General features: G+C 43.7%; 1 protein-coding gene across 1 annotated transcript in view; it reads right to left on the bottom strand.

The window, feature by feature from the left end:
* Positions 1 to 6,364: 6,364 nt before the first annotated feature.
* Positions 6,365 to 27,505, bottom strand: part of dop1a (DOP1 leucine zipper like protein A) — a 35,722-nt gene continuing 14,581 nt past the window's right edge. The window contains exons 13-38 of the mRNA XM_084053322.1: positions 26,128 to 26,397; positions 23,818 to 24,343; positions 22,642 to 22,925; positions 22,030 to 22,182; positions 21,827 to 21,927; positions 21,390 to 21,658; positions 18,955 to 21,067; positions 17,817 to 17,928; positions 17,275 to 17,326; positions 16,677 to 16,813; positions 15,345 to 15,470; positions 14,895 to 15,029; positions 14,680 to 14,735; positions 14,129 to 14,233; positions 13,840 to 13,906; positions 13,314 to 13,458; positions 12,593 to 12,672; positions 11,151 to 11,260; positions 10,682 to 10,831; positions 10,511 to 10,572; positions 9,887 to 10,039; positions 9,246 to 9,382; positions 9,060 to 9,115; positions 8,575 to 8,739; positions 7,355 to 7,484; positions 6,365 to 6,699 (exon numbers count right to left, since the gene is read on the bottom strand). Of these exons, the coding sequence (XP_083909448.1) occupies positions 6,385 to 6,699; positions 7,355 to 7,484; positions 8,575 to 8,739; positions 9,060 to 9,115; positions 9,246 to 9,382; positions 9,887 to 10,039; positions 10,511 to 10,572; positions 10,682 to 10,831; positions 11,151 to 11,260; positions 12,593 to 12,672; positions 13,314 to 13,458; positions 13,840 to 13,906; positions 14,129 to 14,233; positions 14,680 to 14,735; positions 14,895 to 15,029; positions 15,345 to 15,470; positions 16,677 to 16,813; positions 17,275 to 17,326; positions 17,817 to 17,928; positions 18,955 to 21,067; positions 21,390 to 21,658; positions 21,827 to 21,927; positions 22,030 to 22,182; positions 22,642 to 22,925; positions 23,818 to 24,343; positions 26,128 to 26,397 (6,009 nt within the window). The 3' untranslated portion in view covers positions 6,365 to 6,384. The remainder of the gene's footprint in view (positions 6,700 to 7,354; positions 7,485 to 8,574; positions 8,740 to 9,059; positions 9,116 to 9,245; positions 9,383 to 9,886; positions 10,040 to 10,510; positions 10,573 to 10,681; positions 10,832 to 11,150; positions 11,261 to 12,592; positions 12,673 to 13,313; positions 13,459 to 13,839; positions 13,907 to 14,128; positions 14,234 to 14,679; positions 14,736 to 14,894; positions 15,030 to 15,344; positions 15,471 to 16,676; positions 16,814 to 17,274; positions 17,327 to 17,816; positions 17,929 to 18,954; positions 21,068 to 21,389; positions 21,659 to 21,826; positions 21,928 to 22,029; positions 22,183 to 22,641; positions 22,926 to 23,817; positions 24,344 to 26,127; positions 26,398 to 27,505) is intronic.

Genomic DNA, 27,505 nt, shown 5'->3' with positions numbered 1-27,505 from the left:
TAATAAGGATAATCCTCCTCCTCACCTCAGCACCACAACACTGTGCTGCTGCTGCTGCTGCTGCTGCTGGGTCCTTGTTGGGGGTTTATCAGCGGAGAATGTCGCTTCTCTTGTACAGAACCATCTCCATCGATTAATTCCTCTCTCTGAGGCCCACCAACAGCCCCCAAAAAACCCACCGGCCAAGCGTCAAACAGATGGATGGGTGGTGTGTTCTCAGTGGATGTGCATCATCCTCTCTCTGTGGTTTATTTATTAATTTATTTATATTCCATCTCGCATGTCACTCCGCCCTCTGAACTGAGTCAGGTGACGCGTCATCATCAGCATCAGCATCAGTGCCACTGCCAACCATGCAACACCCAGTGGTGGAAAAAGTACTCACATTTCTTACTTAAGTAAAATTATCAATAATGTCTGCTACAAATAAAAGTACAGAAGTATTGGCAAATTGGCAAAATGTACTTAAAGTACCAAAAGTAAAGTACAGAATGTTTACAAGATTTCAAAAACAGGTTTTGAAAATAGCAGATCTACAAGCTCTCAATGCATCGCATCGCACTGTGAGCTTGTAGATCGGTTATTTTCAAATGGCCGAAATGTATATAGGGCTTAAGTGGTTGATGTATGTTTTGTAATAATAATTATAATCTTCAAAGTAACTAGTAACTAAAGTTTTCAAATAAGTGGAGTAAAAGGACAACATTTGCCTCTGAGATGTAGTGGAGTAGAGGTAAAAGTACTGAAAATTAAAAATACTCTGGTTAAGTAAAAATACCTCAAAATCGTACTAGTAAGTACAGTACTTGAGTAAATGTACTTAGTTACTTTACACCACTGGCAACACCCCCGCCATATTAACTAAATATTTTATTCCCCTGAGAACGGAGGAAATAAATACGTATATTTCATTTGGGTTTTTTGTGCAATTTAAGAACTGTATCCAACAATATGGAGCATCTAAGGCGGATAGAGGTGAAAGGGTTGAGTGGGTGTGGCTGTGGAAGTTAGTGTGGAGCTAGTGGTGAGGAGCATGTGTAGCCAGCTACCTGGACATTGGTCCTCAATGTGGGGTCAGGTGGTCCTTTTCCTCTGCAAAATTAGTTCAGTTCACAATCATTTTAATCACATTTTATACTATGTCTATTGAAAAATAGCAGATGTAGGCTACAAGCTGTTCGCTTTTTTAAAACACAAATCTTCTCTTATGGGGGTCCCTGGCACAACATATTTTCAGATTGGGGTCCACAGCCAAATACTGCCCTCTGAAAAGGTGGGGGACGACGACACATACATAGTATCCCCTTGGCCACCACCCCACCCTAGACCGGTGGGATTTCTGAAATATGTGATTGTTAGAGGCATTTGGGGGTAAAAGTCGGGAACCAGGCCATTTTACATAATTCAAGGGTGCTGAATCAGAAAAACACGGTTCCCAAGCAAAATTCTTAGTGCTTAACCTCCTAATTTGCATATCAAAATGGCTGCCGATTTTGAAGTATTTCTTAAACAACTCTATAACAAAGCAAGCAAATCTGACAAATAAAGTGTATATATTTATGTTCTGAGGGTCATACAATGTGTGGAAGATATTTGTAATGTAATAAATGTAAATAAATATGCAAATTAGAGGCCACCATTACATAAAATGATGTACCGTAGTACTCAAACGGTGCAAAAGGTGCATCCCCCTTATTTTGTTCCTAATTATCTGTATTTTTGCCATCCTTAGGACATCTAAAATACATACTTTTTCCCCATGCTAAATGTTTAGTTTTTGACCTTCTAATCTGCATATTTGAATGGCTGCCAAATTGGCAAATTCGCACCTTTATCTTCAATAACTCTGTGGCCAGGCAAGCAAAATTGACAAATGAAGTGTCTATATACATTTTCTACAATGTGAGTAAAGAATTTGTAAGTAATATAATATGATAATATAATATAATATAATAATCAGCCTACTCCGAAATATGCAAAATAGCGGCCCCCATAACAGATAACGGTTTAGTACTCTAAAGATACTGTATTGGCCATTGTTGAACGAAAGTCTAGACACTAGACCACATTCATACAAGGAGGTTGATCATCACTCCGTTGCTGACATGCACACATGGCTGTGCATCGTAACCCAGATTTCCGGCATTTGCAACGACGTGTTGTGCATTGCTTATGGCATGCACATGAAATCATTTCTATAGGCTATACTAGCATGGAACAGGTTGGACTAGGCTAGAGTAGGTTGTACTAGACTCTAATACTCTCTATTAGGCTTTACTAGTCCCTTGTCAGCCCTGTAGATACTCAGACCATAGGGACTAACCACTGTGTACACAGGCCATAGCTTGTGTGTGCACGAGCAATAGTTTTGCATGAACCTTTGTAGACCATAGTACAGATCTGCCTTGTACAGCCTAATATAGCCTAGTACAGCCTAGCAAAGCCTACTAGAGATTAAAAAATCACACCCTGTGTGAAGGTAGCGGCGCCTTTGATACATTTTGTCATTGATATGTGTTTATAATGTGTTTATAGCCATGTGTCGCGTGAAGCTTGACCAATCACTTTGTTGACGCACCTGACCAATCAGAACGTTGACGCACACGGACAAAGTCAGGTATAGAGCGGCTAGAGCCGCTAAAAAGCCTATTAGAGACCAGTAGAGTCTAGTACTGTACAGCCTAGTACATCCAAGACTAGTCCAGCCTTTTGGGAGAACAGACTAGGGGAGGGTGGTATAGGCTATACTAGCATGGAACAGGCCGGACTAGGCTAGACTAGGTTGTAATAGGCTGTACTAGACTCTAATAGGCTCTATTAGGCTGTACTAGGCTCTTGTCCGCCCTGTAGATCCTCAACCCATAGGGACTAACCACTGTGTACACGGGCAATAGCTTGTGTGTGCACAAGAAATAGTTTTGCATGAACATATGTAGGCCAAAGTAAAGTACTGCCTTCTATAGCCTAATAGAGCCCAGTAAAGCCTAGCAACGGCTGCTAGAGCTGAAAGCAGACCATTAGAGCCCAGCAGAGACTAGTACAGTAAAACCTAGTACACCCAGGTCTAGCCTAGTCCAGCCTGGTGGGAGAACATAATAGGGGAGGGGGTACCAGGCTATGCTAGGACTGATAAGGCTGGACTAGGATAGATGAGGCTGTACTAGGCTGTACTAGACTCTAATAGGCTATATTAGGCTGTACTATGCTCTTGTCAGCCCTGTAGATCCTCAACCCATAGGGACTAACCACTGTGTACACGGGCAATAGCTTGTGTGTGCACGAGCAATAGTTTTGCATGAACCTTTGTAGACCATAGTACAGATCTGCCTTGCACAGCCTAATAGAGCCTAGTACAGCCTAGCACAGCCTACTAGAGCTTAAAACAGCCTATTATAGACCAGTAGAGTCTAGTATAGTACAACCTACAGTAGTACACCCATGACTAGTCCAGCCTTTTGGGAGAACAGAATAGGGGAGGGGGTACAAGGCTATGCTAGGACTGATAAGGCTGGACTAGGATAGATTAGGATGTACTAGACTATACTAGGCTCTATTAGGCTGTGCTAGGCTCTTGTCAGCCCTGTAGATACTCAGACCATTGGGACTAACCACTGTGAACACGGGCAATAGCTTGTGTGTGCACGATCAATAGTTTTGCATGAACCTTTGTAGACCATAGTACAGATCTGCCTTGTACAGCCTAATATAGCATTGTACAGACCAGCACAGCCTACTGGAATTTAAAACAGTCTATTAGAGACCAGTAGAGACTACAACATCAAAGCCTAGTACACCCAGGTCTAGCCTAGTCCAGCCTTTTGATGGAACAGACTAGGGGACGGCGATATAGGCTATACTAGCATGGAACAGACTGGACTAGTTAAGACTAGGTTGTACTAGGCTCTATTACGTTGAACTAGGCTGTGCTAGTCCCTTGTCAGCCCTGTAGATACTCAGACCATTGGGATTAACCACTGTGTACACGGGCAATAGTTTGTGTGTGCACCACCAATAGTTATAATTAATAATTTGCATGAACATGTGTAGGCCAAAGTAAAGTACTGCCTTCTATAGCCTAATAAAGCCAAGTACAGCCTAGCAAAGCCTGCTAGAGCTGAAAACAGACTATTAGAGCCCAGCAGAGTCTAGTACAGTAAAGCCTAGTACACCCAGGTCTAGCCTAGTCCTAGGACTAGGCAGTAATAGGCTGGACTAGGCTGTACTAGGCAGGGCCCATCGGGGGTGGGGGGGGGGACACAAGCCTGTATGGCAATCAACTGAAAAGTTAGGCTACATAGCTTAAACAATTTCAGCCTTTCCCTGTTGGCCGTCTAAGCACATCTAGGAAGTTTCATAGGTTTTCGATGCTGGGAATTGGAGTTATGGCTGTTTAAAGCCCAGCCAATAGGAACACAGAGGGGCGGGGCTTAATACATTTCAGCTAGTCCCTGTTGGCCGTCTAAGTGTACCTATAGCCATCCCCATCCCACTCTATATAGTTGTGTTGAAAGTAGTTTGTGTTCAGTTATCAGTACCAGTTCTGTGGCTCTAACTCATTCTGGGGGTGAGTTATACATGGGGGCAATTTATTTTTTGGTCATCAGGGGCCAAATGTACCAGGATTTTTCCATGATCTAAATATGTATTTTAGATGTCTTAAGGATGGTAAAAATACAGATAAGTAGAAATAAAATAAAATAAGGGGGATGCGGATGAATCACTTTAAGTATGAAACCGTTTTCTGTAATAGTGGCCTCTAATTTGCATATTTATTTACATTATTTACATTTATTTACATATATTACATTATAAATGCCTTCCACACATTGTCTGACCCTCAGAATATAAATATATACACTTTATTTGTCAGATTTGATTGCTTTGTTATAGAGTTATTTAAGAAATACTTCAAAATCGGCAGCCATTTTGATATGCAAATTAGGAGGTTAAGCACTAAGAATTTTGCTTGGGAACCGTGTTTTTCTGATTCAGCACCCTTGAATTATGTAAAATGGCCTTGTTCCCAACTTTTACCCCCAAATGCCTCTAACCTCCTTATAGAAGGCCTTTTTTCTGAAATCCCTCCTGTCTACCCCTGTAAATCATGCCCCGGGGCAGCAGTAATGTCAGCGGATAAACTTGATGTTGCTATTGATGCCATTTTTTAAAAGACAGAAATAATGAAGTGAAACAAAATGTAAATTCAGGCTTCAGAAACCATCTACTGAGATCGGAAATTACATCTCAGAGTTCAGTGTCACACCAAATTCAGTCCCTTGTCAAATTGTGTGGCTGGCATGTGATTACTTAGGGGATGAACTTGCTCATCACTCTTCTCAGGAAACGGCTGCAATATGGAGAGCACTTTCAGACTGAATAATGAAGTGAAACAAAATGGAAATTCAGACTGTCAGGCTAGTTGATTGTTACAATGGGGGAGAAATGGAATTAAGTTCTATCTATAGCCACAACAAACAAGTAGGCTGAGAATCTGAACTAAGTGTAAAATAAAAGCCTGGAGAACGAGGCTAAACTAAGTGCGACAACTGTGACATGTTCTGTCTTTCAATCTCTTCCACTGAGGTGCCTTGAAAGTCAGACGATGAAGACTGTAATGCTTAATTTATACTCTGTCGTGCAATAGTGTTGCGCGCGTAAATAGCAGGTCTACAAACTCACAAATCATCACAGTGATGAATTGTGAGCTTGTGGATCGGCTATTTTCAGCCCTCTCTCACCAAGACATTGTCAGGCAATCAGCTAGGCTGTCGGAAAAGCATCTGTGCCCCATAATTGGTCGTATTTTATGCGGTGTTTCCCGGACCAATAGTTGTTATTCACCGTCGGTATGGATCTGTCTGTGGACGCCCAGGGCATGGAAAGGAGAGCACCTCTGCACCTCCTCCAAGTTCTTCTTGCTTCTAGGCTAGTGAATTCACGCGTCAGGGATGGTTCACCAGGCGACATCAAAATGTGAATTCACGCGACCGAGGAGGTGTAAGACTTAGAATAAAGCACGCGACTCAACACTTGATTAATGTCACGAAGACATTGAATGTTGATGTCTTTATTTTATTAAGTCACATCGATATGGAATGGCACAGCATCTTCACATTGTCCCGAAGGGCTCACACCAAATGTCAAAGTAGTCATCAAAGCTGCTGCTTATATACAAATAATTAAAATTAAATAGAATAGCTTTCGAAAAGTAAAATTGTTCATTATAAATACAAAAACAAACAAAACAAATGTACAAACTTTTAAAAGCTTCCCACTGATATTCTCTTCACTTTGTATATACAAGTTGAGTTTCTTCACTAGTGTTGATGATTTATCTCCCCCGCCACCCCCCTCCCTCCCTCCAAGTTCCTGTATTCTCCACCCTCACGTCTTGTTGATGAGACCCTCTAGGAAGTCCTTTTCCACCATCTCCTCAATGTCCTGCCGAGCACGGCTCCAGAACACTTTCTGGCTCTCCAGCTTGTGTCCGGGGTCCTTGTGTCCGGGGAAAGGCCCGTCGCCGGCGCCGTGGGCGTAGCCGGGACCCGATCGGCTGCTGGCCTTGCTGTTGAACACTTGACTGAGCAGGTTGAAGAAAGGCAGGAGCTGTTCCATGCTGCGGATCACGTACAGGGTCAGCAGAAGGTGACCCGGCTCCCAGGACAGAGTGCGGCTGGAGCAGTCCTCCTCTGGGTTTTTCTGTGCCAGGGGGTGGGGGTTCGACAGATTAGGTGAATCAAAATTAAAAAGTTAAACGCTCCTATAAAATGTCATCTCCATCACCTACTGCACTTGGTATTTCAAAGCAGCCCCTCCCTCCTGCGTATATTCCAATTAACGCTGCTGTCAAATGGGTCTCAGCCAGCAGTATATCATACAGGAGTCAGGGCACTACTCCACTCTATTACGAAGTCCTCACCATCAGCACCATATCAACAATGAAATTGAAACCACAGTATGGAATATTAAAGACTGAGAAGGATTTACTCTGTGGGCAGATGATGAGCCATATAACAAACAAAGGCAGTAATGACTGTATTACCTGTGAGTATGTGAAAAAAATATATATAAACAAAACCTTAAAAAAATATATATATATATAAACAAAACTTGCATCAACAGGGCTGTGACATTGACCAACACTGTGGCCATTTTGCTCTTGCTTCATACTCACTCACGGGTGGGAAATCCCACCCTGCCAGGGTGCACCACTCGTATTTAGGCAGAAGGTTTCACTTCAACGGGAACAGTTAATCAGTCTTGCCCCATGCACATGCTTTGTAAAATCTACTTTGTCTCAATCAGCAAGTCACCCCTGCAGGCTTATTATAATGGACAGAAGCGGTCAAAATACCTTGGCTCGTTTCCTCAACAGTTTGGCCAGTCGGACCACATAGGGCTTAAACTCTCGCTGGTGGGTCCCCTGGCGTCTCACTTCCAGGCCAGAGTCATCTGAGGCCTCTGGGATGAATGCCCAGCGGTACCTGGGATGAGATAGCACACTTTAAGGCACTGGGTTCTTTATTTCATCAGTGTGATTCAACCTCTACCTTTTCAAGAGAGTTCTTCTGAGTAGGCAAACACAAAATCATATATTTGGAAGGGTAATATACCAGACATTTTACGTTGTATTTGACTTAGTAGGGAAACAAATGGTGATACAGTGCACACAGTATGTGACTGTATGAAAAGACTGTATGAAAAGAATGGACGAAGCTACGCCATTGGTTTCTACAGACCGTAAATGAAGCAGATTGTTCAGGAATTTCAAATCCGCCCTCTTTCAATATCGCGCCATATCACGTCATATCCTGCAGAATGCAACCAGACCAGTATTGGTTGGGTAGCTTGTCAATAAAGAGCGGGAGCGGGGAATGAATGCTATTGGTTGTGTAGCTTGTCAATCAAATCATCCCGCCCCTCCTAGAGCATAGCCTACTTTGTGGTCAATTTTAGAATAAATGTGACCATAATTTACCAAAATGCATATCATGATGATTGAAAGGATACTTTAAACTAGCGACTGGAAGCATATGGTATTTATGACAATGTTTATTAAGGTAAGAAAATCAAGTCTAAAGTTCGTCAAAAACCCATCCACTTGCGTTGAGATAAATTCTTTCTGACACCAGCAGGGGTAAAACAGCGAAACTACAGGCCATTCATATGAACTGTTACTTGAACTCTATTCCTTATTCGAGTCAATTTCAAAGCAGGAAGCTGGGACCTTGGTTTTTAATCCAGTTGAAAATGTAGATTGATTTGAAAAGTCTAGCAAATAGTCCCCTGGAGAAAATATTATTGTACGAATGAAAATCACATGTCCTTGAATTCATGTCAACATGAATAATAGAACGCAATTGTGCCAAACTCTATGGTATGATACTTTGGAAAATTATAACAGCAGCAATGTAAAGTATACATACTTTAACTTCTAGTCAATGGGCAATGGTCTTTGTATGACTTTGGATGATATACAAAATACATTACAGTTGAATATATTTATATGGACACGTGCTCATTGCTTCTCTATTGTAAACAACACCTGACGCAAGCAGGCATATTTGTACTGACATCTGGAACTGTGGCAGGCTCTCTGAGGGTAGTGCCAGAGCCAGGTCTAGCAGCTTGCAGGCAGACAGGTAGAGGTTGAGCCAGCGCTGGCTATTGTAGGACGTGGAGAAGCCGTTCCCTCCTGAGTAGGTGGTCTCCAACCCGGCCACAGATGGCCCTGATGTTCTGGAGATGGAGAGAAAAGGATAATTCATCACATGGGGAAATTGATAATAGGACACATTAAATACATACGTACATTTTTGTTAATTCATTCAACATGTATGAACAGTTTCAATGAAGGGAGAATTTCACCTTATGAAAAAAAAAAATATATATTTTTATATTATTACAAAATCATATTAGTACATTGAAAACAGGTCTTCTAGTAACAGCTTTTTATGTGTTTTAACCGTTAGCCATTTGACGGACAATAAAAAGTTAGCTCAATCTTTGCTGCTGCAATGCACTCATATAGTATTGCTTGCACTGATGTCAACAGTTACCTGGATATGTCCTCATCTGCCGTTAGCTCCTGTTCCATCAGTAAAAACACCTGCACCTGCAGAGAGAGGTTTGCAGAGATATGAGCTCTGTCATTGTCTTACAGTAGTATGAGGCACAGAATTTGTGAGTGTGTGAGAGAAACTGAGTGAGTGTGTGTGTGAGCACAAGACTGTAATAGTACGGACCAGTTCGGTGATCATGGTGGGCCACAGTGAGGTGAGGTGTTGTGGAGACATGCGCAGCAGCAGAACTCTGAAGAACAGAAACACCTGAGCATGGAGGATTGGCACCTGAGGCAGTCGGAGGCTCTCCACCAGGCGCTCTGAACCCACACACATGAACACAACAGAGAGGATAAGGATCTGCCTCGTAGGGCGTGTGAACAGAAAACCAATTCTACTACTACTTTGTGACAATGGGTGTAGATAAGCATGTTGTTTGAGAAAGCAAGGATGTTTAGAGTGGCTGTGCCCTAGTGCCTGTACCGTATGTTCGAGCACTGAACATATTTTTGTAGTTCTGTACAGAAATGGGAACATTTAGAACTGAACAACACAAACTTGTTCATGGGAAAGTTTGAACGTGACTTAATTTACTGTACAACTTCAACTCCAACTTCAGAACACAAGGAACAATTAGTAACTTATAGAGTATAAAGTCAAGAATACTCATGATTCAGAATTACATCTTTTACACTTTTTGGATGTTTGTTTGTAAACAAAAGATTAATATTTGAGAACTAATTTTCTTTATTTAATTGACCTGTATTTATAGAGGTGAAATCCCACAGGACCTCTTTTACGGGGGAAGATCTCTTTTTCTTTACCCTGTATGTCTGGAAGGTATTTCTGGTATTGGTCCACTTCGCTGCTGTAGATGGTGAAGGCCAGCCGTTTGAGAAGCATGGCCCTCTGCTCCAGCTCAGCGTCCCGGTTGGTGAACAGGTTCAGAGAGCTGCTCTGAGCCACGGCCACACGGGCTGGAAGGACACACCCACAGAAACCATGAGTCTAGCAGATATCAGCCGCTAGGCTATTACTATATCACATGGATATTGTCATTCAACTGATTGCATGCTCCAGGATTACAACACATGCAATTAATTTGTGGATGACATACTACACCAATGTCTAGCCAATAATCTTATATCTGTTCTCAGAAGCTTTAATTCAGTTATAAATGATTGTGTGGGATGTACAGAATTAGACCAATTATGCAGTGGAGATACAGAACTTCAGAAGAGAAACAATGCAGAGGAAAGTTATAGGGGTCTGTATAGCTAACATATGATGAGTGATAAGAAGTCTAAAGCCACTTTAGATGATGAGGATAAGCATACACCTCTGCCCGGTTGATTTTATTATAAACACAGCTGAAACTGGTGCATGTCAACACCCGGTCGTAATACATGTCGACAAGAAATTAGATTGATTGATTGATCAAAGCTTACTCATTAGGTCTCGGAATGTGGTCTTATCGTGAGTCATCAAGTGGTCAATGATGGCTCTCCAACTGAAAAAGAAGTAAATTGTGTTGCTAATTAACAGGCCAATATTCCATGTGGGTACACACAGACAGACTGACCAACGCACGCACAAGCCATGTCCCTCTCCCTACTCACTGGCTGACACAGGAGGAATCCATTTGGAAGAAAGTATGGTCCATAAAAAGGTCGAACGCTTCTTTCTTCCAGGCGCGCCGGGTGTACTGGTACCCACTCAGACTGCTAAGCAGCTGGATACAGGCCCGGTAACTGGGGGCATTGTGGGCACTGCCAAGAAGAGAGGAACGACAGAATGCATCACTCTGAACCGCCATTTTTATTACAATATGACTCATGGTCACACTTAAATAAAGTAGCTTCATCTCTCTCATTTCTTAATGAGGGAGTATTGATTCTTCTCCATTAACATTTCAAAATATTTCTCTTTTATACTTTGCCATTTTCTAAATTGAAAAAAAGGTTAACAGAGTACATTTCAATATCAAAAGCCATATCATCCTATGGTATTATATAACTTAATCATTCAAATTTAAAGATAACAGGATGCCTTAACACCAACTATTTAAACTTGTGCAAAAGTTCTAACCTGTGGTTACGGAGGTAGGGCACCACATAGTGCATGATGTTAACTAGCAGTGGGATAACTCTCTCCTTCTCATCACTGTAGAACACCATGTCCAGGAGATGAGCCAGCACCTGACACACACACAATTTTTTTTCTAAATGAATGCTCTACTTCGTCATATGACAGTGTCTCACCAAAGTAGTGAAAATAGTCGATCTACAAGCTCACAAGCTTGTAGATCTGCTACTTTCGGTATTGTAACACAGGTTGTTTTTTCAATTTCCTTAAAAAAGTTAATGGTTTTGGACATACACGTTTTCCTCCTGACAGTGATGGTATACTGTATGGACTGGAGTTGGTCACTTGTTAGTTGGAAGCATGGACGTACAGCACCATGCTTCCAAACAGGGCAAGGGATCTTTTTAACTACTTTAACCATATATAAACTTCAATTAGTACATTAACTGGGGTCACCCAGGGGTCTATAGTTGATCCCCTCCACACCTAATATCTTAGCCAAAAATAGACAATCTACAAGCTCAACATGCGAAGCGTTGTGAGCTTGTAGATCAGCTATTTCCGGCGAATGTTAGCCTATTTTCACCGGATGTTTGCCTATTATAAAATAGGGACCATAGGGTTCACATCTTTAATCTAGTCCCCACAGTGGCTGGTAGACTTAAGAGCTAAAAGAAAACAGAGTACGCACACTGGATCCAGCTCCAAAAGTATTTTTTAAAACCAAGGTAGAAGGTCAGAGCTCACCAGACACTTGCATTATTTCCGCAGTGAAATTGCTTTAATAGGAAAGTGAATACATTGGTGGCCAGATTGATTAACTCACAAACCAACCAAAAGTGTTCCGGCAATTGACTGTAAGTGGCAACAATATTAAATTCTGCTTAGAAAATGTTTTCAGAAGCTGTAATTCTCCATGCGTTCTCTGTGAGGTTCCTTGGCTGTAAATTAAAATTCAGTATGGCCACGGCATTACAACACTGCAGCAATATGAAAACACAAAGCATAATGGCAATGTGCTTTGCAGCACAGCATCTAATATATTGCGCTAAAGTAAAACACATTAATCTAAGAGCTGCAATCGGCAGCAAATAGCTGCACCATACACAGTTAGCCAAGAGAGCCAAGCTAGGAGCAGTCAGCCAGGGAATTCAATTCTTCAGCGCCACCTCAAGTCCAATCCTATTGATTTATTGGTTTGCTTATAAGGACTGAAGTAGGGGCAGGGAGATGATTATAAATCAGCCATTAGGGGTTCAGTGGGAGTGTATTAGTGTATGGCCGTGTCCAGACTTGTACATGTTTAGAAGTGCACAGGCCTAGAAAACAAACTAGGCCCCACACAATTGAGATGCATTGTGAAAAGTATATTAATAACCCGGCGGGCTGAAAGAAAGATGTACTGCACAGAGCCAGATGACAGGCTAGAGAGTGTGTTGTTTTACCTCAGCCAGCAGTGTGAGTGCGTGAACACTGTATACTGATGGAGTGAAGCTGGCAGTCTCCGTCACTGTGAGCATTAAATCTAAAAAGACATACACCGACCATTAGTACAGCACAGCATGCATGCAGCCATGCTGATGTGAGAGCAGGCAACACCACAGTGGGCTGATAACTTCAACATATCGAGTGCACATGACAAAAAGATACACCTGTTATTTTTTGATACCCCCCCCCCCTTTCTCACAATACCACAATTCATTCACATAAAATATCATGCTTGAAGACCTACATAGAGCTTGAGGAACTGAATAGAACAAGAGGCCACTTCTCCGTTGAACTCCCATGCCCTGCTCTATTCGGTCACCCTATTACTTTGAATGGTGTGCTCGTTCTATATAGAGCAAGACTAGTTAGTGTCAAACCAGCTTAATGTGACAATAAAATAAAGGCTGCAGACTTAACTCTAGTAACGCACCTTCTTTTTGTTAAGTGACAACATAACGATCTACTTCAGTATTCATCAAGTCAGGTCACAGGTCCAGTCCACAAAATATGTATTAATAAAGTTTCAAGTGTGCAAGTTGTGCAAGTTCCAACATGTGTATAAATGTACTAAATTGTACCTACAGCAGCTGTCAGTAATGAACACAATATGCAATGACACATTCACAGGTACAATTGTGAGGTCCCATAAGGCCGCTGTGCAGATTTAAGCATCCTCACCTTCCACATCAGACTCCAGGTTGTTCCCTTCCACAACTATCTGAGGAGTGGCCTTGACCTCCAGGTTCCTCCTCAGCCAGGTAGTCTGCTCCAGAGAGGAGCCTGCGATGGTCCCGATAGCCTCCACCACCTTATGGGTCACATCCTGTGTATAGGAGTGATATTCAGTGAATACAGCAGTTGAAGCTTTTAAAATCCTAGAGAATCGGACTGTGGCTCAGCGGTCCGGGCACCTAGGCTCTAATGTAGCCTGACAGTGTATCGCGGGTTTGAGTCCCGTTCCCGACGATCTTTACTGCATGTCTCTCCCATCTCTCTCTCCCTGTTCCTGTCCATCTCTACTTACCACTATGAATAAAGCCAGAAAAGCCCCAATTTTCTTTTTTTAAATCAAATAAAAAAATCCTAGAGAGCAACGACTCCAACTACTGAAGTCCACATGTGTAGAGAGAAAGACACCATGATGGAGAGAAACACATATGAGTACGGTAACTATTATGAAAAAAAACATTATGGATGGAATTACCTGAAGCTCCCGTTGGTCCTTCTTGCTCTCCAGATTGGGGTTCTTTAAGATGAACTCGTTCAGAACCCTAGAGAGGAGAAGAAACCAACACATTATACTGCATGCCAGGGTGTGAGAGGTTTGAGTCTCAAAGGAATGAATGCTTCTGAGCTACTCAACCACCAGTTAATTAGCTGCTTTGTATTAACAACCACACACTGGCTGGTTACAGTTTGAGGCTAAGCCAGATAGGTTGGGAGAGTAAAGAGAGAACAGTTCCACATGAAAGAGTGGAGGAGATAAAACTAACCCCAGTATGAGGAACTGCCCAGGGGCAGGAAGTCCCAGCTGTACAGAGTCTTTCAGCAGTGCAAGCAGAGATGGCCAGCTGTCCACCAAACTAGACACAGGAATCCTAGGGGGGACAATCGACAGCATATTATTATACTGTCAAATCTGAAGTGTTAAATAATTATGGACCCTTGTGGGTCCATTTTTTGTTAATTTAACACTGAGGTGTTACTGTACATGAAACTTATTGCCAATAATTCACAAGTACAAGGTTTGATGAATATGAGGTTCTGAACAAAAAAAGCATGATGAAACTTTCAGAAAGGTCTACTGGTTTAACCCATCAAAACTGAAAAAGTAATTTTAGATTTTTCAAAAATAACATCTGCTATTTTTGAACATTTTTGAAAAATCTTGAATAATTTTGAATTAGGAAAAAGTTTGAGAACCATTGATTTAGAAGGCATTTGTAGAATCGGCCTCAGGTCTTAATGGGTTAAAATCAGCCAGAGACTAGCGTCCTACTGTATGAGCCCAGTGCATTCAGATGTTGAGAAGCACAGATCTCACCTCTGGACGTAGGCATAGAAGAACTGCAGCATGCAGACTTCCAAAGACAGGTGCTTCTGTTGGAGAAAAAAAAAAGATGAAGGAATTGCGATAATGTAGTGAGTTACACATCACGTTTACCGTAAAAGATTTCAGCCGTGGAAATATTGTGATCACTTTCACTAATACAGTTAAGTTAAGATGGACTGCATGGGCCCTTGATGGAAATGACCAACCTTTTCTTTAGCAATGGCTGGAGGTTGTTTTAGGACCTCCTTGACCGTCTGCATGACCGTCTCTGTGCGCATGGCGCTCACCGAGCGCACCAACTCCACCAGGAGCAGCTGTTCCTCACTGGCAACGGGTATCACCTGCCAAAAAAAAAACAGGAATAATACAGACACACACACATATGGTATGAAAGTAGGAATAGTAGAAACTAAGAGAAGGAAATAGATAACCAACCAGATACAGTACGATAATAATATGCATTAACACAACGCAGTTCCTGCAAAGGAGGTTTGCTTGAATCATTATTTCAAGAGAATTACATTTCTGACATAATATAGACAGTGAAGTGAGGACGGAAATATGAGAGTAGCACATAATTCAACACTGTATGCAAATGAGTCCACTGAGCTGCCAAGAAGACAACCTGATATATGTTGCAGTTTTATGAAACCAACCTTGATCCTTGCTGGAGTCTTGACATTTTTCCTTTCATTCCAGACATAGGCAATAGCAGCCATAAAATGAGCCCCGTGGTTCATGGAGATTGGACCCAGCAGCTCAAGAATCTGCTGGCGGAGGTTCTATGAGCCGGGAGGAAATAAAACACCTGTTAAATCCAAGATGCTGAGTAGACACAAACAAACCCTGGTTAAAGCTCGTCGAGTTATGGTCCATAAGGAAAACATCAAAGGTCACTTATTTAAAACCGCACAGTGCCTATTGTACAATTTAGGAAAACAATTTCCTAAATGTTTGAAAAATAGTGAATACGACGCATTGTGTGCTTGTAGATCAGCTATTTCCGTTACTTTCAATACTGTGAAAAAAATTAAATTAATTTATTAAAAAATATAAAAAGATGAAAAATGGAGATACCACTTTTCTGCCTGGCAGCAACAATATATTGTATGTAGGCTGCTACCATGTCCCAGGGAAATCATAATGATTTTATTTTGTCAGTAAGTTCTGAGAAAACTGCAGTGCAGTTCCTTTCTCCTTTGAGACTACCACAAAGTTAAAATTATGTCCTCTTTTATTCTTCTTCATTTCATTTGGGCAAGGCTCCAGACAACACAAACTACTCCTGAGGGAAGTGCAATTTAGGAATATATTATAGAGTCCTGTAACACCATGATAACAAAATATTTCTGTCTGCTCTACTGACTATAATGTGAAACAAAGCAGCAGTAGGATGCTAGATAAAGCTCGCACAAATTGGACTTTAAAGCTCATTCCTCTCACATTAAATTTTCTGTAGCTAACAGCTCAACTACAATTATTCAGAGAATAAATAACTGTGCTTCTTCTTCTATAAAATAATTAAATACTGCTTGGGAGTATAAAACTCCCAACTAGACAGAGATGTTACTGGCTCATTGACTTAACCCATTAAACCGGGAAAGCATCCGTGTCATTTTAGATTTTAGCTGTATTTTAGCTGTAGAAACACAAGTTTTTCAGAGAACTCTTAGGATTTAGAACAGTGGTTTAGAAAAGGCCCACGGTGCATCTTGTAAATTTGCTATTTTTGAACATTTGAAAAATCTTTAAATCTTTAAAAATCTTTAACGTCTCTTGTTAGAAAAAAATGAATAAATTAGATTTTTCTAACACAAATGTTCTCTTCTGATGGGGGGGTTCGCGGGCAAATACATATCAATTTGGGGGGTCCTCGACCAGAAAAAGTTTGAGAATTAGCTAATTTAGAATTGTAGAATCAGCCTCAGGTCTTAACGTTAATGTAAATTGTTCTCTCCGGCGGGGCGCCGTTTGTTTTCCCAGCATACCTTGGTGGAGCCCAGGTTGATGTTGGAGGTGGAGGCAGCGGAGGCAGCCACAGGCCTGTCGGAGCTGTCGGCGTGGTAGAGAACGCTCCACAGCAGGGTGACGGACGACATGATGGTATGGAGGATGGACAGGATGCCTGCACGAAGGGATGGGACCATAATCGTTATTATCGTTTACTGTGCTAAAAAAAATACGCTCACAATAATCATATCGTAGAGATTTTAATTAATCGTGAAATTGTTCTCCGTCATACACTACTAGGGTGAATTCGAAGTACCACTTAAACCCTCTATACTTGATAAGACGGACCTGTAAAGACCACATTTGGTACACTCTTATTTCACTCTACACAAATCCATTCGCCAAAAATAGCAGATCTACAAGCTAACAACGCGTTGCATTTATGCAACACGTTGTGAGCTTGAAGATCAGCTATTTTTGGCAAACATCCCTATTCCCCAGAATAGGGATGCTGGGGATTCAAGTGGTTAACAAAAGTGGCATTTTGAGTTTTAAGCATGTTTTGATTATTGCGATATCGTTAATCGCAATTATTTTTGCCACAATAATGTCATTTTCATATCGTCCCATTCCTACCTGCACGAGCCTCTGCCAGGTGCTTCTGGTCAACACTCTCAATTGCCTGCAACTAGGTGAACAAAGTGGGATATGCACATTAAGCCAGTCAATACTTTTGATATTAATCAATGTTGTGTATGGTATTATGCAAATGCTTGGACAAAAGTAATGGATGTTCTATGAAAGTATGCTGTATAATACTATAGAATGCACATCATCATCATATCATATTAACACATTTATAAATGGGCTGGGGAAAAAAATCTAAATTTGATAATTATTTCATTGGAGTCCATTTTTAAATGTGTTAATATGATACGTTGACTCTGGAACAGGTTACATGTAACTCATTTGTTCTTATTTAATAAGCGCATTTGTGCACTTATTTAATAAGCACAAATGAGTTAAATCTGTTCCAGAGTCAAGTACATAAAGGTTCGGAAGATAAAATGGCCAGTTGATTTATTAAATGCACATCTTTATTTATTTTGTATGTATGTATGAGAAAAGACAGTGGGCCAGAGTGGATAAGATCAATTTGTAGTGCACAGCACCCTCACCTGGTGGTACTGGGCAGTGGGGTCCAGTAGACAGTAGTGGATGATGGCAGTCACCCCCTCCAGCACTGTGAGCATCAGGTCAGGAGGGATGCACAGAGCCATCCACTGAGGTCTACAAAGTCAAGAGAATAAAGAGGTTTAAATGTGTAAAATAATTTTTCTTGGTCATAATTAAATTGTACTATAGTATTCAAAGTGTCAGTTTTATGTTTGTTTTCTCCCTCCCCGACAAAGAGAGGTAATTAAAACATAACCCAACCTACAATAAAATAAAGATGGCAGCGCATCTAGTGTCCAATCCGGTGGTCACCCACAACCAGGGTCAAAATGTATCAAAGGAAGAGAAGGGAGACCTCCTCCAACCACTGCAGATGTGCTAGTTATATTGTATTAACATACTCTACCATACAGATTGGTTAAAATAATGTTTTGTTGATTAAAATAAGTCAAGGAAGCTTGCTAATGGTAATTTGTAGTGGTGGATAAGCAAGGCATGTGATGGTCAACAGTGCCACCTAGTGACATAAATCATATTAAACCTGCTATTGAAAACCTTATATCACTCACTAGTACATTATATCTCATTTGCAGGGCCATGTCTTGATATCCTGGGCCCCTAATAATCTTGGTTAAAACTTTTAAAAAATTGCTGCACCGATATGACCGAGTACAAGTATTCTATTCTTGGATACCTGCAGTATTTTATAGCTTTATAGCTTTTTTATCATGCAATAATTCCAAATGTTTTGCTGAAATGTATACTGAGCAGGATACCAATCCTGGCAGCATAAACATAAAATTATGCATTAATAATTATAAATTGATCCTATTGAAGGTCCATCCGTGTTTGTCCTTTTGGACAAGGGCTGGCCACATGTATGCATTGAAAAAAATAATAAAAAAAATAAGTAGGTATGTGTGTGTGGATGGGGTAATGGTTGTTGCCATGGTTTGCTGCACCCATTGTGAGTACCAGTATTTTAGCTTGGTATCTCAGCAGTGGTCTAAAGCCCCGTCCAGCTCTGGGCCCCTCTCATGACCCCCCTCATGGCCTCCAAAATGTATGACAGTTGTGGCATTCAACATTTGTAATGAACTGAGTTTCAGAGTATTAAGCCTACAGTATAATCGTCAGTACCTGGTATCGGTGATGCCTGTCTCATAGCGATACTGCTGAAGGAGGTTGTCCAGGTTTCTACACAGCTGCAGGGTGACAGAGGCCACCACCCTCCTCAGCACCTTCCCCATGTAGGGCAGTGTGGCCGTGATAAGCCCGATCCACTGGGGATGCATCTTGCACGCGTGGTGCTGATGCAGCGCCCTGATCACGGCGCACAGGAACATGCCCTGCGCCGTGATCGGCTGTCCGTGCAGGTACTGCAGCGATGTCATCGGCTGCTGAGGGTTGACGTGCTCCACCTCACCACCCAGGAGCTCGAACCCCGCGCCGGCGCCCGTCCCTCCGCTCCCCGCGCCCCCCACACCGCCAGGCCCTCCTTCGCCTCCCTCCTCCGCCGACACCAGGACCCGGTGCTCCAGAACCACCAGGCTCTGCAGCAGTCTGAGGAGCTGGGATTGGACGGCGCTGCAGCTGTCTATCTGGTCCTCCGATAGGTTGATCACGCTGTCCTCCGACAGACCCTCCTCCACGGTGGCCGCGTTGACCCCCGCAGCCCGCTGCTCGTGCCACTTCTGGGCACTGAATATGGAGGACAGCAGGCAATGGAGCACCACCTTCTGGACTTTGCACTTAGAGAGCACGTCGCTGATGAAGCTGGCGAAGCCCTTGGCCGAGCCACCCGTCACCTTGGCCAGCTCGCTGAAGAGCAGCGTCAGGACCTCGACGCTGGTCAGCTGCATGGCCCGGTTCCCGGCCAGGTCCTGGGCACCAACCACCACGTGGGCCGAGTAGTAGCTACGCAGGAAGTAGAGGCAGAGAGAGATGATGATCTCCAGGTACATGGCGCTGCGGAACGAGTGTGAGTGCGAGTCCTGGGGGATGGGGCAGTAGAAGTCTTTGCCCATGACGGAGACCCGGTGGCGGGCAAGGAGGTTCTGGAGGAGTGACAGCTGCGGAGTGTAGGTGTTGTTGATGCTGGTGGTGGAGATGGCGCCCACGAAGCCCGAGGGAGACGCTCTGAGCATGGACGCTATGGCCGTCAGGGCATGAAGCGACCTGGAGGAGTCATATAGCTGGAGGTAGAGCAGAACGTGCTGGTAGAGCGGGTGGATGTTAAAGCGAGGCGGGGCTGAGGGGGATTTGCGTGCTCCTGTGCCGTTAACGCTGTCCACGGAGCCAGCCACGCCCCCACTGGGCGAGCCGGTGTCGCTTTCGATCTCAGAAACCTCCCCTTCCCCGCAGCTGTACCAGTTCTCCAGATCCAGGCTGTCCCCGAAGAATATGCTGGGGCGTAGCTTTTCGGCCTGACTGGCAGCCTTCCTCATCCTCTCCTCCTCTTTCCTCTTGGCCTTCTTGATTTTGGGCTTTGCCCCCGGAGACTTGTCCCCTAGTTTCTCCAGGATCTTCCCTTTCAAGCTGAGCTGTGTGCTGCTATGGCTGCGTTTGCGTGCCTGGGGGTCATCCACCTGCAGGCTGTGTTCGGGAGTGGCCGGGCCGGAGCTGTCCCGTAGCGTAACGATGGATGGGTACGAGCTGTGCCGCGTCAGACCCTCTCTGTGCTCCTCTTCTGCAGTCACGTCAGCTGCTGCCACAGAGAAGAACTCCAGGGTGCCTCCCGCCAGCATCTCCGGCAGGGTCTGGTGGTGGGGACCGTGATCGGGGGCCAGGTCAACACAGATGCCGGTGGAGGTGTCTGAGGAGGTGCTGTCTGAATCCGTCTCAGGCAGGGTTTCACCATCTGCCTCCTCTTCCAAGCTCACAACCCGACTTATGAGCTCTGCTACAACGCAGGACACAGACTCCTCAATCGTGTCCTCGTCCTCTGCAGACGCAACATCCGAGGAGCTGGGCAGCTGGTCTGAGCCGTTGACTGTGCTGCTGTCGACATCTAGCTCCTCAATGCTGCCATTGTCCACAGTGGACGAGTGGGAGCCGCTGGACTCGGAGCTCGGGGGCTCCCCCTGCTGGTCAGATGGTTGGTATTCACCAGCTAGCTGCAGGTTCTCACTGCTCAGGCTAAGCAAGGACAGGCTGTCACTTAGAGGATTGACAGTCAGACAGAAGGGCTCCATGTCGCCCAACGGGAGGCTTCGGAGTTGCTCGTGTCCCACCCCTTGCATCTGGCTGAAGCCTGAGAGGAGAAGAAAGGAGTTGTAAAAAAGGCATTATCTGGGTGAATGGTAAAACACAAGAATTGAAACCAAATTAAAATTAGAAAGAATAAGTAAATCATTAACAGACAAGATGACATAAACCTCTCTTTACTAGCTAAATAAAATTGTTTGGAAGCTTTAAACCAGTGTGCGGATGTTTTAACCTTCTTTTTGATTCTTGCCTTGATGTCCTGCACCTGGCCTAAACACAGGTACTAGATGTGCACACAATCTCCTCTTTCAATGCCAAAAGACCATATTCACAAGGAGAATATGGTCACTCAATAAGCCAGTGCTCACTGTCTAAGAAGCCGGAGTCTCTGGCATAGGTAGCCTCTGAGGGTATTTCCTGTTCAGGTGGGTTGGGGAAGGCCTTGGCCCAGTTGCACTGAGCCTGGACCCTCTGGATGGAGACGCGGTGGGTCTTAGGGTGTAGCAGCAAGAGGAGCAGAGGCTCCAGGACCCGAGCTATGTCGTGTCTCTGTAAAACCTGGTTCAGCCAGGCCCGGCCCACGGAGCTGGCAGACGGGTCCCAGTAGCTCAGACTGTCTAGCATGATGAACAAGGACCTTGAGAAGAAGGGAGCGGAGGAGGTCAGTAGTTTAAGGTACGAGACGGATAACGGACAATGGGCGAAAACGTGACTCTTAGGGTGTTTGTAGCATCACAATGTAACAGAAAAACGTTATGTTACTGTATGAAGAACATATGATGATGATGATGCACACTAGACCTACCTGTCGAAGGTGCGATTAAAGGGGGAAGACTTAGTCATGTTCAAGTCCCTGGTCAAATGCCACAGCACTGAAAACTTAACATGGGCCTCAAGGCGAATTCTCTGAAAGGACATCGACAATAATTGTCAAATATATAGGATCAGAGAGTGAGTGAGTGAAGGGGTGACTTATATGAATTAATGTCCGTTAAGCGTTGCTCTGACCTTGTCCCTGTGCATGAGCTGCTGGCTGATGACATCCTCACAGATGCTGGAGGAAGGCACCAGGTTATGGAGCTGGTAGAAGAGCTCCACACTGCGCTGGTGGTGCTGAGGTGTTCTTTCACCCAGCTGGTCCCAAAGGATCACTGCCACATTCTGGGGAGGGGTGAGAGGAATACAGAGGCAACACAGAAAATGAAATAGGAGGTTTGGATTTGGATTGTTGTGGAAAGAGAGATAGTGTTCTCCACTATCAGAAGATGCAAGATAAAATCCGGAAACACAAGAATTGACCGCTAGTGAAGAAGATCTATCACAAAATATCTTGAACTAGCATTGAAATGTGTTTTTAAAGCCGTTTCTGTTGTCTCTGTAGAAGTATAGAATAGAGGATGACGGTATAGATTCTAAGAGGAGGTGAAATATGACAAGTCATGAGACTAAATTCAAGCAAAGGTGGCAAGTTCTCTCTGACCCATCAGGATTGTAATTCGAACAAGATATATACTCTTGTAACATGGCAGTAATTGAAGTACCAATAACAAAGTGAAATTTCAAGTGGTCACTCCCACACAACCAATCCACCGCTGAATGTCAAAGAGACATCTGTAGTACCTTAAAAAAGTCAGTCTTCTCGGCGATGTACTTCAGTATTCCCTGAGTGAGAGGTGGCCTGATCACTACGGACACTCGGCCCTGACTGGGGCTCCTGGGCTGGGCGGAGTCGCCGCTGAAACCCGAGGCAAAGCTCTCGGCGGACACCATGGCAACAGACTGGGTGAGGCCCACCAGATCCATGAGGAGGGAGATGGCCACGCCCTGCATGCTGAAGTCAGCGGCCAGGCAGCAGGCGTCCATCAGCGTCTGGAGCCACAGCGCCGGCTGCACCTGCTCGCTGTCTGGACGGAGGGATAGAATAGATTTACATGCATTAACACCTCAAAACCTTTTCAAACTATGTTGGACAGTTTTCAGCAATGTATGGTTGCAGCTCTTTACTACGTGACGTTTCTGTTAGTTTCTATTTATTGTTAGCCACTCAAGATAAAAGCTTCAGCTTAACACATTAACCGCCAAGAACGTAGTCCTACGGTCCATTAAATCCAACTGTTAAGCGCCGAGACCGTAGCCCTACGGTCCGGGTGCTTTTTCCTTTTTTTCAAAAAAAAAAAAAACTTTTAAATTTTCGACACGGACCATTTCATTGTAACACCACCGGAAACGGAATTATTTGCGATCCGGTTTTGCCGATCCCGTCGGCCTCCATTCTAAAGCGCACACTAAAACCCCATTTTCTCCTTTGATCACTGTTTAACATAAACCGTTCTAACTACAACATGGATGCCCCGTTTGACACGTGGTCTTCACTGCTCGAACCAGGCAGATGTCCGCGATGGATACAAACAGTGCACAGCTCAATCTTACGGATTTTAACAAGGTCTATGGCGACGTGAAAAAAACAAAAAACAACAATAAAACGTTTGGCACTGGTGAGTACATTATGAGATTAACCTCTGGCGGTCAATGTGTTAATGATAAAACAAATGTATTAAAATAAATGTCAATATAGCATGCATATGCACAAGGCTGAAGTGTTTGACAAGAGTGCTTATCCCTGTGCATGAGCTGCTGGCTGATGATATCCTCACAAATGCTGGACGAAGCCAAGTAATGGGACAATAATGCACTATAATGCGCATACAGTAATTACCTAGCTAAAAGAGAGAAGTCTTGTTTCCTTTACTGAGTAAATGAATGATGAGTACATTGGACTGAGTTTTGTGTCTTTACCATTCTGCTCATCCTGTGAGGCCGAAGACTTGACGTTGCCGTCAGCGATATAGACAGGAAAGCTGGAGCACTCCAGGAAGAGCTGACAGGCAGCAGTGAAGGCGGGCACACATTCCCTCTGACCCTCCCCAGGAGGACCCGAGCGCAACGCTAGCTGGTCCACACAGCTGCTCTGTGGGGTCCCGTCCGGGGCGATGGGGCCAGCCCGCGCTGCCTCTCCCCTCTCAGCCCCTGGCACGTCTCCTTCCCCGGGGACGATGTACAGGGTGATCAAGCGCGAGAGGAAACGTTGGAAATGCTCCAGGCAACACTGCATTACAGGCTTGTCCAGTGGCTTATTGGCCTGGCCTGAGGAGCGACGGCCCGACTTAAGTTGGTGGTGGCTGGGTTCTGGCTCCTCTGAGCCGTCTGCCTGGTACTGGACAAAGTCTGTGAAGCCGCTCTCCGAGGAGCATCTTCTGGGAGGGTTCTCCCCGTCCTCGAACACCTCTCCACTCCCAGGCAACTCCAGAGTGGCGTGAAGGGCCTACGGCAGGGCACACACAAACACAGGCATGGGGTTAAATACAGCCTGGGAGGAACAAAACCAGGAGGGAAGTATGCTGAGATGCTCAACATAGTGGGAAAAAGTGCAATGAACTTGCAAAAAGACCGCAAAACAGTGGATTGGATAAAAACCCAAACATTCATTGTTGGAGTCTAGCAGAAACACACACAAGTTAGACAGTGCTGGAATTCCCACACAGTTGAATACTAATGGTTTGCACTGTATGTTGTGGGAGACACGATCAATTTCCCATGACTGGTACGAGAAATGTTTTTAACTTCCTTTAACTTCATAAGTACTTACAAATCTTCATCAACTCAACTGAGAGATGATCTCCCTAAAGATACACTAACCCCCCTCCCTCCAGCACACGATCAGCTCAGCGTGGGTTGATGGAGCACAGCTGTTGGCTTACACCTCAGGGTCTCTGTAGGTGTAGATATGGCTGTATACCAGGCTAGCAGCCAGCTGACAGACTGCTCAGCTCCGACAATACTTCCCCATGATACATTTTAGTTGAGGTGACAATGACACTCTTTCCGGAGCCTCAGATGGCAAACCACGTTGTCTAAATAACCCTCAGGTGTGGGGTGCTAGATTCAACCGAGGTACTGTATGAGGGTGGGAAAGGTTTTCCGCTCCAGTGAAGTTTGCCCTCCCGAGAGGTACTGAAGCTAGTCTCTCCCTGTTCCTCCTTAGAGAGAGACAGACAGAGAGCAGGGCTCAGCTGTTGGTTAAACACCTTGTCTCACTACTTGTTCTCTCTTCTGCCCCCAGGGGCGGCTTCCTCCATCTATCCATCTGTCCGTCTATCCATTGCTAGGTCTGGTCTCTGAAATTTTCCATCATGCCTCGATGAGCTCTCAAATGCGTCCAACAGTCCGGTAGTGGGACTGGAATGACCAGGAGGCATGAGCATTCAAACAATTTCTTCAAAAAGCCTTATGTTGGGGGACAAAGAGACTGCAAGGCTGGGCATGGGATTACCCAGCCAACAGGAGGAGTCAGCAGGGATCGAGGAGATAGGGGCCCGTTCAGGGACCAGGGCGCACCATCACAGCCTGAGGTGGTCTGTTTTTGAGGCGTGGGATGGAGTCTGTTGAACTGGGTTTTGTCTCTAAGGTGATGATAACAGGGGCTGCTCTATTAAGGACTTTTAAAAAAACAGTCATGGGAGGGGTTGGAATTCAAAGTCTGAAAAATGTTTTGCTTATCAAGGTTGGAGGTTAGCATAGGGAGAGTTGTATTTTTGGTGTTTGTGAACAATTTAACACTGGCCATAGACAAAACCCTAGACAGTTACTGTTGTTGATAGGCCTCAGAGAAGATGAAAAATATTCAGTAAAATGCTGGGATCCTTTACCGATCAACAGAATACATAAAAAGAAAAAATCTTCAAATGCAAACTACATGAGGGTAATTTCAGGCAGAACAGAACAGTAATATTTCCTGCCTGGCACTGAAGTCAAACCCACACAGAAAGAACATCTATAATGGATCATCATTTGTTGTTTAATTCTACTCTAATTAACCAAAAAAAGGCATGCTCTATGATCAAATTGCTCAAGAATATTTAAATGTTCTGACAAAAAGGGAACGCCATAAGACCCATCCATACATCAGATTTCCATCTCGCCACTACGTAAAACCATTGATTGCGCTTTGAAAGGTCAGCACAAGCGTAATCAAAGTGTTTGAACTTCTTTAACCTCTACAGTGCCTGGTTTGAGGCAGTCCATTTGTTAATGTTCTCCCTTTCTCACCTGTTTCTCCTCCTCTTTATCTCCACTCTTTTCCCTCGTGGTGTTTGAGGGAGTGGCAGTGGCGTTAGACAGACCCTGCGTCTGGGGACCAGAGGGCAGGGACAGAGGGGACACCAGGGGCGGCTGCACCTTGCTAAGGATCTTGGAGCAGAGACGCAGGCAGTGGGTGAGCTCATCGAGGCCCAGGGTCTGGAGGTGAGAGGTAAGTGCAGCAACCATGCGTAGCAGAAGCTGGGGCAGGTGCTCTGTCTGGATCTCTATGTAGGTCTCCTGGATGAGTGCAGGGGGTATAAAAGCACAGTGAGTGAGTCATGTTGACAGATGCGGGCATTAGGGAGGAGGTGAGCCTGACAGGAGGTATATGTACTGTACTGTAAGTGTACTGTTTTGCGAGTGCAAAATGTCCAATATACCACAAACGGTAGCTATGATCAATGCGCAGTAAAATCCTTGTTAATTTACCTCTCAAAGTTGGAAGTTGATCGATTAACACTGAATCCTCAGTGTTAATTTATCCATTTCTAAATTATTGTGTGAAATGTAAAAAAAACATCTTCACTGTTAATACTTAGCATTATTTTAAATGTTGTTAATTCTGTCAAAAGATGCCCCTGAGGCATTCTCTCAAAATACATTTTCTAAAGATGTTTCAGAACAAAATAATGTCCCTCACATCTTCCTGATATGAGTATAAAACTAATTGTAAAAAGTGTACAAGTAACTTCAGAGGAGGACGTCTTTTTTTTTTTTTGCTGCTCTCTAAAGGTTAAAATGATAGAAGAGCAGAGCTACAGATGTAACCAACAAAGGTACAGCTAATAAAATTGTATTGACACTTGGTTAATAGTATTGTCAATACTTGCTCAATGTTTTTCTATCTATACTTTGTAATCTTTAGAGAACAGCAAACATACCAAATCAGGCCTGGTGTTAAGTTGCACTTTAAATAAGTTGTCACCAAGTTTGATCTTGAGTTTTTAAGTGAACAAACATGTACACAAATGAAAAAGAAAAAGAATGGAGAAAATCAGTTTAAAATGAACCAAGATGTATGAACAAATGAGCGAGGAAAAAAAGGCGTTTCAGAAGACTCATATTTATTAAAATAATGTGAGCAACGTGGAAGCAAATTAATACATGCATGCAATGCAGACAATACATGTACATACACTGTGCTGAGATGTCATATCCACAACATACACACTAAGCAGCCATATCAGGGTTTCCACCACTCATCACTGTTGCCTTCCCAATTCTTGGGATCATCTTTTCTTTTTTGTTTTGGGTACAGAATTAGCCACTTTCAAGCAGTGTTAATTTCGTTCTTTGATTTATTCTTTTGATCACCTTTGTTGCCATGCTTTCACCTGTCAAGTGT

Source organism: Gymnoscopelus microlampas (assembly GCF_963454915.1).
Source record: "Gymnoscopelus microlampas genome assembly, chromosome: 3".
NCBI classification, from domain to species: domain Eukaryota; kingdom Metazoa; phylum Chordata; class Actinopteri; order Myctophiformes; family Myctophidae; genus Gymnoscopelus; species Gymnoscopelus microlampas.
This window is presented reverse-complemented; position numbering and strand designations above follow the sequence as displayed.